At 44.3% G+C, this 15,195-nt stretch overlaps 1 protein-coding gene across 10 annotated transcripts in view; it reads right to left on the bottom strand.

Annotated features, from left to right (window-relative positions):
• Window positions 1-11,442, bottom strand: part of ADNP2 (ADNP homeobox 2) — a 32,807-nt gene extending 21,365 nt beyond the window's left edge. Inside the window, exons 1-4 of one of the 10 annotated variants that reach the window (XM_053571658.1) lie at window positions 11,034-11,168; window positions 6,733-6,878; window positions 4,350-4,513; window positions 2,546-2,666 (exon numbers count right to left, since the gene is read on the bottom strand). In XM_053571658.1, coding sequence (XP_053427633.1) covers window positions 2,546-2,653 — 108 coding nt within the window. In that variant the 5' untranslated portion in view covers window positions 2,654-2,666; window positions 4,350-4,513; window positions 6,733-6,878; window positions 11,034-11,168. Of the gene's footprint in view, window positions 1-2,545; window positions 2,667-4,349; window positions 4,514-6,732; window positions 6,879-9,641; window positions 10,761-11,029 lie in introns of those variants that run through there. The other 9 variants (XM_053571653.1, XM_053571650.1, XM_053571654.1 and 6 more) reach the window with 9 other exon arrangements.
• Between the last annotated feature and the right edge of the window lie 3,753 nt (window positions 11,443-15,195).

Genomic DNA, 15,195 nt, shown 5'->3' with positions numbered 1-15,195 from the left:
GCTAGCCCAGCTCGGGTTTGAACCCATCAGCCCCAGTGCATGTGGCTGGTGCCCTAACCAGAGCTACAGGCACCAAACCTAAAAATAAATAAGCTTTTAAAAACAAAAACAATTCAAATCACAACTGCTCTGTAAAGGTTACATCAGCCTTTCCAGCCAGGCCCAGTGTTTCTGCCTGCTACACACTGTGAGTGCTCTCAGCAAATGTTTTAGCTCCTGCCAGATTGTCAACGCCCTAGAAGAGGGAAGTGCCTTGACTTAAACTCTCTACATTTCTTCATTTCATTTTTGAATGAGGATTACAATAAAAGCTTCTGTTTAACCCACTAAGGATCAGAAGAACACAGTCTGTTTGTTAAAGATACTACATCTTAAGGCCAGTCGTGGTAGCTCATGCCTATAATGCCAGCACTTAGGAGGCTGAGGTGAGTGGATTGTCAAAACTCATAGGTTGGGGACCAGCCTGAACCAGAGCAATACCTCATCTCTAAAAATAGCTGGGCGTTGTGGCGGGCACCTGTAGTTCCAGCTACTTGGAATACAGAGGCAGAGAACAGGTTAAGCTCAGGAGTTTGAAGAGGCTGTGAGCTGTGACGCCATCGCACTCTACCAAGAGCAACAAAGTAAGACTCTGTCTCAAAAAAAAAAAAAAAAAAAAAAAAAAAAAGATACTACATCTTCAGGGTTTGTTTTTCAAAGCATCTCCCATGTGCCACATACCATTCTATGAACTCCCCATACATTATCATTCGAAATGTCCTTAGTCTAGACACATGCTGTGCTGTTACTCATCATCTTAGTCTATTATTAATAAACTATGTATTTATGATGTCTACATCCAACCTATTAGCAACTATTCTCAATGTTGTCTCCAATATTTGAAACCAAATCCTTGCTTTCCTTCCTCATATGAAATGTGACTTATAGACAGAGCTGCAAAAACCTCCGGATTTTTCTTATCTGAACACTACCCTTGAGCAAGAGGTTCTACCTGAGAGGTTCAACTCTCCTCTCCTTATACTTACAAATTAACTGTCACAAATTGTTATTAAAAGTATTTCTCTAGTTTTTACTTTCATTCCTTCATCTGAAACATATTTGCTAAGAATCTATGTGCAGATACTATTCTGATTACATGTCAAATAGTGGATAACAAATCAATGAGGTCCTCACCTTCTGTTCAAACGAGGGAGACAGATAAGGTAGTAAGTTCTGAAGAAAATCACATCGGTTAAAAGAATAATGCAGGAAGGGCACCCTCTGACAAGATGAAATCTGAACACAGACTTTGCTGAAGTCCTTTAGAAATGAATACTATCTGTCTCCCTGCTTGAGAGCAAAGATTAATTCTGACCATTAATGAAAATACTGGTAATTATTAGTCTTTAAGTATTGGACTGCCATTTTATAAATAAAAATCTATCTGAAAGTCTGAGATTTAAAAATTAAGAAACTGAACTCCCAGTTCTCGGAATCTTTAAAACTCTGCCTAGTTTTTTTTTGGTAGAGACAGAGTCTCACTTTATGGCCCTCGGTAGAGTGCCGTGGCCTCACACAGCTCACAGCAACCTCCAACTCGGGGGCTTAAGCGATTCTCTTGCCTCAGCCTCCCGAGTAGCTGGGACTACAGGCACCCGCCACAACGCCCGGCTATTTTTTTTTTTTTTTTTTTGGTTGCAGTTTGGCCGGGGCTGGGCTTGAACCCGCCACCCTCGGTATATGGGGCCGGCGCCCTACCGACTGAGCCACAGGCGCCGCCCAACTCTGCCTTGTTTTAAAGAAACCAAATTCTATACAAGTTTTAAAAATTCAAAGCAGACATTGTCCCTGTTTCTACAATTATAAATAAAACATGCATAAAATTATCAGTTTAAGTATAGGACATACAGTAACTCTTATTTAACATTTTTTAAAACTACTTACATAGGACGACTATATAGTCTCCATTTATAAGAAAGTATAAAATTATAAGAAAATAAATCTATCAATAAAGTGTTACTATGACCTTCATTTTTAAACTTTTCTAAGACTGTATATGGATAAAATTCATGAATCAGAACAAAGAAAAGAAACCATCATTTCATATGCACATTTGTTGCTCATTCTAACAATACTGGGAAATTAACTTACAGCCTTCTTTTGCTAAAATAATAATTCAACATATTCCCCTCAAATATCAAAAGCAAAATTTTTAAAATAACTATAAAAATCCTCTCCTTAAAGTAGCTTAAAAACTTAAATGGCTCATTTCAAGAGAGACATGAAGTACTAATGATGCTTTCACACAGCCACTGAAAAGATTAGCAATTTTCTTTTTCTTTCTTTTCTTTTTTTTTTACAGTTTGTGGCTGGGGCTGGGTTTGAACCCACCACCTCCAGCATATGGGGCCGGTGCCCTACCCCATTGACCCACAGGTGCCATCCAAGATCAGTAATTTTCATTCTTTGGAATCTTATCCATTCTTCAAAAATGACCAGTTTAAATCTTACCCCAACACCCCCAACCCTAGCATCTTCTTTCCACCGGTAATTTATATCTTCTTACCTTCAGTAACTCTTTGCAGCTGTCAAGCCCAATATCCACAAGAATGCCTTTCACCTTTTTTCGTACCTTTCTGATGTTGTCAAGATTTTCCACAGGAATTTGAAACATTTTTGAAATTTTCCTTAAAAGGAAAGATAAAAAACGTACTAAGTATATACTAAAAAATATTTTTTAACAATGTTGGTAAAACAATAGGGGTAAAGTATAATTGTCAACAAATGGTGGCAGACAACTGGACATTCATATGCAAAAGAATAGGGTTGGCTCTTTCCTCACACCTTCCACAAAAATTAACTCAAACTGGATCATACACCTCCATGTAAGACCTAAGCAGAATTTTTGTAACCTTGGATTTGGCAATAGACGCCTAGATATGACACAGAAAAGCACCAGCAACAAAAGAAAAATAACAGTCAAGTTAGACTTTATCAAAATTAAAAACTGTGCTTCAAAGGACACCATCAAAAAAGCAAAAACATTCACAAAATGGGAGAAAATATTTGCAAATCATATTTCCGACCATGAATTTATATCCAGAATACACAAAGAACTTATAACTCAATAATTAAAAGACAAATAATCTGGGCAGCACTTGTAGCTCAGTGGTAGGGCACCAGCCACATACACCGAGGCTGGTGGGTTCAAACCCAGCCCAGGCCAGCTAAACAATGACAACTGCAACCAAAAAATAGCCAGGCGTTGTGGCGGGTGCCTGTAGTCCCAGCTATGTAGGAGGCTGAGACAAGAGAATCTCTTAAGTCCAAGAGTTTGAGGTTGCTGTGAGCTGTGATACCACGCACTCCACTGAGGGCAACATAATAAGACGCTGTCCTAAAAAACAAAAAAAAGGACAAATAATCTAATTTAAAAATGGGCTAAGGATCTGAATAGACACTTCTTCAAAGAAGATATGCAAATGGCCATTAAGGGAAAGAACATAAAAAAATGCTCAACAACTCTTCGGGGCGGCACCTGTGGCTCAAGGAGTAGGGCGGCGGTCCCATATGCCAGAGGTGGCGGGTTCAAACCCAGCCCTGGCCAAAAACAAAACAAAAACAAAAAAAATGCTCAACATCATTAGCTATTTGGGGAAATGCAAATCAAAACCACAATGAGATAGTATAATACTTTACATCTGCCAGCATATCTATAATTTTTTTAAGAAAGGAAAATAATGTGTTATTATAGTAACACATAAAAAATGTGTTATTAAGTATGTAGAGAAATCAGACCTCTCATACATTGCTAATAGTAATGTAAAATTGTACAGTCAATTTAGAAAACAGCCTGGGGCGGCGCCTGTGGCTCAGCGAGTAGGGCGCCGGCCCCACATGCCGAGGGTGGCGGGTTCAAACCCAGCCCCGGTCAAACTGCAACAACAAAAAAAAAAAAAAATAGCCGGGCGTTGTGGCGGGCGCCTGTAGTCCCAGCTACTAGGGAGGCTGAGGCAAGAGAATCGCGGAAGCCCAGGAGTTAGAGGTTGCTGTGAGCCGTGTGACGCCACGGCACTCTACCCGAGGGCGGTACAGTGAGACTCTGTCTCTACAAAAAAAAAAAAAAAAGAAAACAGCCTGGCAGACCCTCAAAAGATACAAGATACATATGAACCAGCAACTGCACCAAAGAGAAATGGAAACACACACATTCACTCAAAAACGTTAAATAGGACGGTCACAGCAGCATTATTCAATTGCCAGTATAAACAACCCACATGTCCAGAAACTGATGACTAATAAATAAAACATGATACTACCCATTTAATGGAATATTTGACTATTAAAAGAAATGAAACACTGATACACACCACAATGTGGATGAACCTTGGAAACCCACTAAGCGAAAACATCCAGACACAACGACGCATATCCTATGATTCTTTTTAGCTGAAGCATCCAGAACAGATACATCCACAGATGGAAAGTCCAGAACTGGAAAAACTGGGAGAAGATGGGTAAGATGGACTTCTTCCTGGAATAAGGACAATGTTCTGAAATCAACTGTGGAGACACACTCAAACAGCTGTGCATGTGCTCACAGCCACTTAACTGTGATATTAATGGGCAAAGTGCACAGCATGCAAATTATATCTCAATAACGCTTTCATCTGAAAGGTAAAAAATAAACCCCACAGTACCTGACAGACTACAGGACACTGAAATGACCTCACTGATGAACTTATTGACAGCTATAAAGACAAACACAGTAGAAGGGTGTGCACACATACACACAGACTCCACAGCTCTGCCCACACCCTAGGAGCAGTGGGCATAGCTAAGACCCAAATCTTTAGTTTTAAATACCACTTCCCATTAAAAGAACCAGGACTCCTTGGAAAAATGGCTGATTCTAGGGCTTGAGTAAAGACAAGCCTAGAACATTCTGTGCTGGAAAACAAGACAGTCTGCTCAAGTGACAGGGCAGGTGTGTCAAAGACACCAAAGAAACTAGTTCGAAGTAGCTCCTCAGCCTATATGGGACAACTTGTGCATATATCAAGTAACCAGTTATTACCCAAATTACCAAAAAATGCAATAATACCTCCCAAACCACAAACCCTTACAACAGGACTCTGACACTCCTGCCAAAAGTTGGGCTATGTCCTCTCCTTTTGACTCTTAGGCAGAACTTTGAGGCTGTCTCAACCAATAAATACGGAGGAAATAGTCATGAGAATTCTAAGACTAGTCATAAAAAAACGCCACATCCTTCCCTCAGCACTACGTTCAGAACCCCAACGCTTGGGTACAGCAAGTGTGGCTCGACTGGCCCACCAAGACCCCATGTGTGAACTGCTCAGTGGACACCAGCATGAGAGAAAGATGCCTTCACAGGACTCCAGGCTCCCACCTGCCTGCAAGTCACCCTTGCCTGAGTCTCCCCAGATAAGCCCCATGCATTATGGAGTAGAACGAGCCATCTTCCCTACCTGAATTCCTGACCCACAGAACTCATGAGCTTTTTTGATAAATTGTTTTACCCCACTAAATTACGGAGTTGTCTGGTATAAAACCAATAGGCCATAACCCAATAAAATATAAGCTTAAGTTCATACTGATGTAATTAAACCAAAAGTCAAACAAGCCCAAATTAAGACACATTGTACAAAATAACTAGGCTGTAATATTGAGAAGTATCAAGATCACATATGGTAGCACTGTTCACAACAGCCCAAAAGTGAAAACAAGGAAAACATCCGAATGTCCAAACAAATGATGAATGGACAAAGTGAAGTATATACATATAATGGACTACTATTTGGCAATAAAAAGTAACTAAGCAGTGATGCATGCTACAACATGCTAAAAATAGAAAAATTAGCAGAGCACAGTAGTCCCAGCTATTTGGGGAGTCTTGAAGCAGAATAATCAATCACCTGAGCCCGAGAGTTTAAGAATGCTGTAAGCTATGATGCCACAGCACTTTAGCTGGGAAAACAAAGCTAGACTGTCTCAAAAAAACAAAAACAAAAAACAAACAAATAAAAAAACCCAAACCCATTATGTTAAGTCTAAGAACCCAGATGCAAAAGTACTCATATTGCCTGTTCCCATTCAAATGAAATATCCCACGCTAGGCATGCGAACAGGTAAGTAAACAGAAACATTTTCTGGTGAGATACTAGAGAAGTTGTAATATTAGACCATGGTGATGGTTCACTACTCTGTATCTCTACTTTAAAAAAAATCAATTGGACGGCGCCTGTGGCCCATATACCAAGGGTGGTGGGCCCCAACCAAACTGCAACAAAAAATAGCCGGGCGTTGTGGCGGGTGCCTGTAGTGCCAGCTACTCAGGAGGCTGAGGCAAGAGAATGGCCTAAGCCCAACAGCTGGAGGTTGCTGTGAACTGTGACGCCATGGCACTCTACCGAGGGCGACAAAATAAGACTATCTCAAAAACAAACAAACAATTATACACTTAAAAGTATGCATCATGGACGAAAAAACTGAAGAACTACCCTAGATTGGAGGAGACTAAGTTGATGTGCCATTGTGGACTAGTTCATTTCACTACAAATGATGTTATTAAAACAAGGCCCTCTACAACTTCAAAGGGGTCTGGAATTAGATGGTGACAATGTTTTCATTTCCTGATTCTGATGGTTTTCTCATGGACATATATGTAAAAGTTCCTGTTTATAGGAAACAGCATTTGGCATAACGTGGCATCTTTTTTCAGCAACTTACTCTCAAAATGATTCTGGGTTGTGGCGGGCACCTGTAGTCCCATCTATTTGGGAGGCTGAGGCAAGAGAATCACTTAAGCCCAAGAGTTTGAGGTTGCTGTGAGCTGTGACGGCACAGTACTCTATCCAGGGCAACAGCTTGAGACTCTGTCTCAAAAAAAAAAAAAGGTAACTTTCAAGATTGATAACATCCAGTGGTACTAAGACTAAGTGGAAAAACACTGATCTCTACATAGTAAAGCGCGCATTTCCACTTTCACACCCCTCCTCAACTTCTCCCCTTGTCACCCAAAGGCAGGTTCAGACTCAGCAACCAAAAGTCCATCTTCCATTGTATTCACCTCACCATGCTGCAATTATCTATCTTGTTCCCCTACTGGATTGAACTTCTTCAAAGTGGGAATCAGTATTTGCATGTTTAGGGCCCATTACAAAGCACAGTACTCAGCAAATACTCATTACATGAGCAAAGACATAAAATAAAGCAAAGCAGGGCGGCACCTGTGGCTCAGTGAGTGGGGCGCCGGCCCCATATACAGAGGGTAGTGGGTTCATAACCCAGCCCCAGCCGAACTGCAACAAAGAAATAGCCGGGCACCTGTAGTCCCAGCTGCTCGGGAGGCTGAGGCAAGAGAATCACATAAGCCCAAGAGCTGGAGGTTGCTGTGAGCCGTGTGACACCACAGCAGTCTACCGAGGGCAGTAAAGTGAGACTCTGTCTCTACAAAAAATAAATAAATAAATAAAGCAAAGCAAGAACCATAAGCCATGCAGAAGATGCTATGAATGTTCCCTTCCAAAGAGGGAAAGGCTTTGGAGAACTGGCACCCAAGACATTCAAGGTAAGTCAGCATCAGAAAAGGACTGAGGTAAAGAAAAGTCTAAATGTATTTAGCAAAAGGTAAGTAAAACCAAAAAGACAGACTGAAATCAAACCAGGGAAGGAGTGGAAGGAGAAAGAATTAACATGGAGGAAGGAATTTTTGGTGGGTAACAAAAGTTTTTGAAAAGCCAATTTGGAGTGGGTAAGTGTCTTCTTACCCACTCCACAATGCATCTACATGAAAAGTGTATCTTAGTCTCAGCAAAAGGAGGGATTTAAGAATCACTAACACTGAAGAACTGGAGGATATAAAAACCATAGGAAATTTAAAAATACTAAAATTTCTAAAAGTAAAATGCAATAAATTGGGTTCAAGACTTCAAAAGCTTACACTGCGAAAAGAGATGTCAGGAACCCCATGGTGCATTTCTTCCTAAATGCTAAGTACAAGGTCACTTTCAAGCCTTGACTGGCTCCTTTGGCCAGAGAAAAGCTCAATAAAAATTTCGCCAAAGATGTCCCCTCTATCAGACTTCATTTCCTCCCTAAAGTTTCACTATCTTCTCTATCCCCTGGGGTACTTCTTTCCCCAAAAGCTGGCAGTTAAATAGGACCGTCTCAAGCACAGTCCATCATCGGCATGTATTTGAAACAGGGAAGCTAAATTTACTGCATGCAAGGAGCAGTCTCAACTTACACAACCAAGAGCTGACCTTATTATAGGGATAGGAGTAGTGGACTCCCAGCAATAGTGTTAGGGATTGGCTGATTCCACTAGTAGGATACTGGAAACTACTGCTGACTGGCTGGCTCTCAGGATGGCATTATTGAACCAAGGCTATCAATGACCTCTATAGTTATTCCCAAGGCTTGGAACTAGGACCAACAAACTATCAACGTTTTTCGGAACTTGAGGAATAGGAACTTTTTATTCTCAAATATAAGTGCCCCCATCATCATGGTTCCCCCCAAAACAAGCACACAGATCCCATTTTATTTTTAAAGAGAAAAGGTTTCTCTTCTTTAGCAGTTTGCTAACAGCTTTAAGGAAAACAACTGAGAATAAAGTATACAACACAATTACATAAGTTTCATAACTGTTACTTACCAATTACTTAGGGGAAGGGAAGCTGACTTTTACTTGTAATTTATCCGTTCTAAGATAGCATAATTTACTCATTTTTAGATCCATCTTTAAGACTTTTACCATAACTTATCCATTCTGATATACAAGTCCATATAAAATGCCCAATGAATTAATAACTAGGAAAGAAATGGTTCAGTGATTTTATATTTATAGTTCCTCTGCAGATACTGTTCTCAATGTATTCCTAGTACTCTGTAAAATCTATATTTTCACCACTCGGAAACAGCACTCTAGGGCAGCCAACTTTGTTTCCATATTATGCACTAATAAATATCTTTTCTCCAATTTTGTGATAAACATGGAACTACTATAAAATTTTACTTATGTACACAAGAAAATATTTTCCACAGGGGTATTAAAGGGTTACTTTTGCTGTTTTAGTATCATGGTCACTTAAGGATGTTTTATTATGGAAAAACACACTTTAAAAAAAGTCATTCAGATAATAAACAATATTTCTTTCTTTCTTTTTGCAGTTTTTGGCTGGGGCTGGATTTGAACCTGCCACCTCCGGTATATGGGGCCCGCACCCTACTCCTTTGAGCCACAGAACTTTTTTTTAGTTCCTGTGAAATCTAAATTCTAAAAGAATTTTCACTTGAGGCAGCACAGCACAATGCTCACCAGCACGGATTCTGGAGCTATGTGCCAGAATTTAAACCAACTCCTCTTGTCAACTACCTGGGTAACCTTGGGCAAACCTCTTTACCTCTCCAGGCCTTGGTTGCTTCATCTGTAAAGCGGAGAGTTAAAGGGTGAGGGGCAGGGCTAATTTACCTCCTAACAGTGCTGCAACTGTAAACTTGGGTTCAAAGTTTAAAAGTGTCCCCAAAATCCTAGGATCTCTTCAGCCAGAAATCTGGCCATCATTGTGGTCATTGCTCTTAACCAGGGATCAACTCCTATTACACATGCCCTAATGCAGCCCACACAGTCTTACCCTCGCTACTGGACAGCTGAAGGACGGCCTCTTGTCTCCTCCCTACTCCGGTCCATGCTTTCTGAACACAGATTTGTCACTGTCATGCTTAATTTATGACCACTGGCTCAAGGCTGTCTTCAGAGTGCAGTGCAGCACACTCATTACACCGCCACGCGAGGAACATCCCCGAGTAAGTTACATACTTTACTTGACTTCCAACCACAGATGAACACAAACATTTCACAACTCCTACCTTCTCACAGGTGGTCCTCTCTCCCACAAATGCTCCTAACCCACCAAATGCTACCCAGACTTCAAAGCCCCTCATTTGATGAAATCTGGGTGTGCCTTCAAACAAGGTTAAGCGATGCCCACAGAACTTTAATGCTACAGCACTTGCCAGTCGGCATCAGCTTCCTCCTCCACGTCCCCGCCCCCCCAGGCACATTCCTCAAGATCTCAAGAGACAATGATGACCCATTCTATTCAGACATTATGAGTTCTAAGCATTCCCAAAAGTCTTCTGTTCAAATTCAAAGGAATACTCAAAATATTTAATTAATCATTCTGCAACAACAATACATTTAAAAGGGTAGTTACAATAGGCCAAATGTTGGTAGAAATTTTATGAATAGGATTTGGTGGAAATCAGCAACAGCAGGTGAAAAGTTAAAATTTTAAAGTCTCCGTCTGCAGAAATTCTCATCAAAAGCTCAGTTATGGAAGAACAGGGATTTGCTATCAGCTGTACTTGAGACACACCTTTCTTTCTGGGGGGGGAGGGGGACTGGACAGATACAGGTGTGACGAGCTCCTGCCCCACATCTGCTTTGCCATCTTTCAAGGTTCCAGCTGGGAGACATTTCCAGCGTAACCTGGCGTGGGGTTCGGTTGAGGGCACTTCTGGGGTTCCTCCCGAGGCTGGCACAGCTCCTGCACCCTCCTCCACCCACCCACCCTGCTTGGCTTCCTTCTCATCCCCTGCGGCGCCCCCTACCCACCGCAGTCCCTCTTTCCTTTGCCCTGTCCCTCCTCTGTCGGCCCTTCCATCTCCTTCCCCTCTCCCTCCTGCCTACGGTTCCCCTCGGTACTCCCTGTCCTTCCTACCCACTTTCTCTCAAATTCTCCGGTCTCCCTCTCCCGCCCCACTCTTTCTAGTAACCGACTCTCTACCCCCTTCTTTCCCCGCCCCCCACGGGGCGGCCCCGCTCCCACGTGACCGGCGGGGCGGGCCGCGGCGCGTCGGGGGACAGCGAGCGCCGCTCGGGTCGCGAAGCGCGCGCCTCGAGAACGTCCCGGGACGGCCGAGGCGGGCGCGGGCAGAATCCGGCGGGCGCGGGTGTGGGCGTGGCCGAGAGGGGCCGGGGCCGGGGGCGTCGCCGCGCGGGGCCGGGCCCCAGCCGTACCTACCGCTCGGCGCCCGAGAAGCGCCGCGTCCCCGCCGCCGCCGCCTCTAGCAGCGCCGCCGCGTCCTCCACCGAGAGCTGCCGCGTCCCGCGGGGCCGCCCGCGCCCCCCGCGCCTCCGCCCCGCACGGCGGGACCCCTGCCTCAGCGCGAGCCCACCCCCAGCGCCACCCGTCCCTCCTCCCGCGCCACCAGAAAGAGAAGATGGCGCTCGAGTGGTCGCAGGAAGTGACGTCGGGCCTCATTTGCATGCTGGCCCAGACAGCCAATGGGAGTGGAGTGTGCATGGGGCCCCTGGAACCCCCCCCCACTGGGCCCCTGGGTCCCTGGGCGAAGCCGGGCTCAAGGCTCAGGAGCAGGTGTGGGGGTGCCCTGTGGCGCCCCCTCCCCTGAACCCGCTCCTGGCACGGGGTGCTGTCCTGCCAGCCTCTCACCCAATCTGTGCAAACTCTCGTGAGAATTTGAGTGGGTGGTGACATCCTGAAGGGGGCGGGGACAGTGGTCATCGACATGTGACCGGTCACGTGGGATCACCAGATCTTTGAATTCATTTGCATGGAATGGGGTGGGGCTAGTGGTAGCTCTTGCGTGTTGCCCCGCCCACTTCTCAGAGCCAATGGAAAGCTAGCCGTGAAAATGCTTCTTGCCATTGTAGGGTAGAACTTTGGCTGTCAGAACTGGGGCAAGTGTGACCGTGATTGACACATCTTGATGAACACTTCTTGGATAGGGTCTCCTGACTTCATAATTTCTTTTCCTAGGAAAGTCGTTACACCTTTTTTTGAAAATTCTGACTTTTAAGCTAGATCTACGTGTTAAGTAGAGAGAGGGTTAATTCCATACATTTGTATAAACTCTTAAATTACCTGAAAGTCCACTCTTGCCCCAATTTTGTTTTAAATTGTGTAGCAATAAATAGAATACTTTTCAAAATGGGTGAAAACACGGAATAAGGGCTTTAGGAAAAGTTCTGGATCTTCATCCATTGAGCCACCAAGCTTCTCACAAGGATTGCCTTACAGCACCATCCCAGCCTGTCCTCCCCTCACTCCAAGCTTCTCCCAACTCCAAGGCTCCCCACACTGCCCCTGTCCCTGTCCCTCCTCACAGAGGAGGCGAGGCCTTCTTCGTCAGACCATCCCCTCCCTTATCCTCAGAGGGCCAGGACTCCTCCATCAGACCTGCGCCACCTCCTCCACATCCACAGATGACCCGGCCTCCTTTGTCAGCACTGAAGTCCTGAGCACCTGTCTACCTAACAGCCCTCTGGATCCTAAGCCCCCAAACCCAGGTGAAGTGTTTGGTCCTCTTCCTTCTGGGCCTGCCTGTCCTTGTAATCAAAGAGCTCCCCCTTGCCCGCAAACTCCCCCCATGATTCCTCAGCCTTCTCTAGCCCCACCACTCATCCCTGTGTCCTCAACAGCTTCCCCTCCCCAGCCCGTCCTTGTATGTCAGCCTCCTCTGAAGTCTGCCTGGTCCTCTGGTCCTCCATCAGGTGTCCACTACCCGCCTCTCAGGGGGCAGGTGCTGGGCCAGTACTGGAATTGCCCAGGTTTCATTTTCTTTCCCTACCTCATTAATCTCAAACCTTGTTATTGAGATTCCAAACAGGTATCTCCACCTCTTTCCTGAGTTTCAGTTTTCTTCCTCTGGCTGCCAATTGGGCAGCTCCACTTAGTGTCCCAGTGGCACCGGAGACCATAATGTCTGAAAGTGAGCCCATCACCCTCCCAACAGCCCTCCTCTGGTAGCAGTGCGCTTCTCTCTACGCGGAAATGGATGTGTGCAGCCACAACACGTGCTTGCGGGCCCTGCATGTCAGCTGCCCCTAATGATCTAGCAAAAAGCACATCTGACCGTGTCGTCCCTTCTTGCCATGACCACGCCAACCCTCCATAGTATCTGGCCCTGTTGGCCAGTGTGGAACACAATCCTCTGGACCTAACCCTACCTCTGGCTCCTGCAAACACCATGGGTTTATCATGGAGTTCCTGCCCAACCACTTGGACTAACTTCATTGCTAGCTGTTGCCATTCAAGGCTGCACTCTGCCTGCCTATCCACCAGGAAGATCTCCCTGACCACCCCCCACACACAAACATGCCAAAATGTGGTCTTCTCCATACTCCTATAACATTCTCTATGTTTCTCACTGCCCTCCCCACGTTAGTTTATCATCATCTCTCTCAAGGAGCACTGAACCAACATTCATCACTGTATTGCTAATGCTAGGTTACCTTAATATAATTAAATATAAACACAATATAAAGTATTCTCATAAATATAAATATCTGTATAATGAGTTTTTGACAAATATAAATATAATAAAATTCTAATAAATTTTGAATGAGGTTTTTCCCTAGCATTATATTATGAAAATTTTGAACATACTGAAAAATTGAAATAAGTGTTCAGTGAACACCTAGCTCTCACAAGTAACATTCTTCTTTATTTACTGTATCACATATCTATTCAAATATTCATCTCTTGATCCATCTTCTTTTTAGTACATTCAAGGAAAATTACAAGTATCGATGCATGTCATCCTCAAACACATTGACGTGGGCACTTATAAAGAGGGTTGAACCTTAGCTCAGCGTGGAGGTCAAGAGGGCTGCCCGTCCCACAGAAGGGATCAGCAGTCTGACCTGGGGGCTCTATGAGATTATTTACAGAGACTCAGGAAAGTGCATGACAGTGAAATCATCGAACAGAAGACACAAATTAGATGGCAGCATTTAACTACCAGGGAGTCACAGCACCTGCAGGGTTACTCACCCCATTCTCTCCTGCACAGTTGTGTGCAAGGCCAGGGCAGGAGTTTGATTTCAGCTGTCTAGTTAGGTTGAAAAGCGAGGGGCCTCTGCTCCTGTACTGAGCCTCCCTGCTCTCTCACCTGGTAGCAAAGCCTGAGATGCCAACCCAGGCACCTCTGTGCAAGTTAGAAAGTGGGCCCCTGTGTGTGTGCTGCCCTCAGGACCCTGGATGGTCAAGGAAAAGTGCCTTTGTGTGCTTTTCCCATGTGTTCCTTTCTCTGGGCAGACCTGCCCCACACTGGGCACAGATCTGGATTTCAGCTCACCTCCTCCCTGGCTGCAGGAGACTCACATACACACAGTGCTGTGTACAGACACCACTGCACACATGCTTATCACAGTAAAATAAATGGCTAAAGTTAATCTAAAAACAGTGAACTTTCTATAGAAAAAGGATATCTCTAGAAGTAACTCATGTGTATTCCTCCCCTCCTCTGTTTTACAGTCACTTTGTGTGTGTCCACCAGGTGACAAGGACATAGGGATAGCAGATTCCATCTCTCCTCCCCGGAGCTCAAAGTCTAGTGGGTCATGATGCTGGTCCATTGCATTCTATGGAGTCTGAAACACTGCTGGGCAGTGTTTTTGGGTTGGTGCATCTTCAGCAGGCAAGGGAGACTCTCTTGGACATTTCCTCTTCTTTTTTTGAGACAGAGTCATACTCTTTCACCCAGGCGGGAGTGCAGTGAAGTCATCACAGCTCACTGCAGCCTCTGACTCCTGGGCTAAGCAATTCTCTTGCCTCAGCCACCTGACTAGCTATAACTACAGATGTAGCCACCATGTCTGGCTATGTTTTTATTTTTTTGTAGAGATGCGGTCTCACTGTGTTGCCCAGGCTGTTCTCAAACTCCTGAGCTCAAGTGACCCTCCTGTTTCAGCTTCCCAAAGTGCTGGTATTATAGGAGAGAGCTACTTAGCCCAGCCATTCGACATCTTATATAAAAACACCAATGCCATCTATGAGGGCGCCACCTTCATGACCTAATCACTCCCCAAAAGCCCCATTCTTAACATTCATCACATTTAGAGTTAGGATTTTGACAGATAAATTTTGGTGAGACATAAGCATTCAGTGTGTTGCCCCAGCTTAAAGAATTACTATGTCCTTGAAGGAGAGAACTACATGGCCAGAAGGACAGTGGGAGCCTTCAGCCAAAGAGTGCAAGGTCTCTGAGAATTTCCCTACTTTTAATTTAAGGATGCCATTGGTTCTTTCAAACTGTTTAGGATAGCATGGGTACTAAAGGTAGTGTGGTTTTTGAGTAAGAGGTAACATTTTAAAGAGTTCTTTTATAATAGTCCCATAATGTGTATGCCTTGGTCACTTGATATAAAAGTTGGGATGCCCC

Source organism: Nycticebus coucang, chromosome 19 (assembly GCF_027406575.1).
Source record: "Nycticebus coucang isolate mNycCou1 chromosome 19, mNycCou1.pri, whole genome shotgun sequence".
NCBI classification, from domain to species: Eukaryota; Metazoa; Chordata; class Mammalia; order Primates; family Lorisidae; genus Nycticebus; species Nycticebus coucang.
Note: the sequence above shows the minus strand (reverse complement) of the source record. Positions and strands in the feature narration are given on the sequence as shown.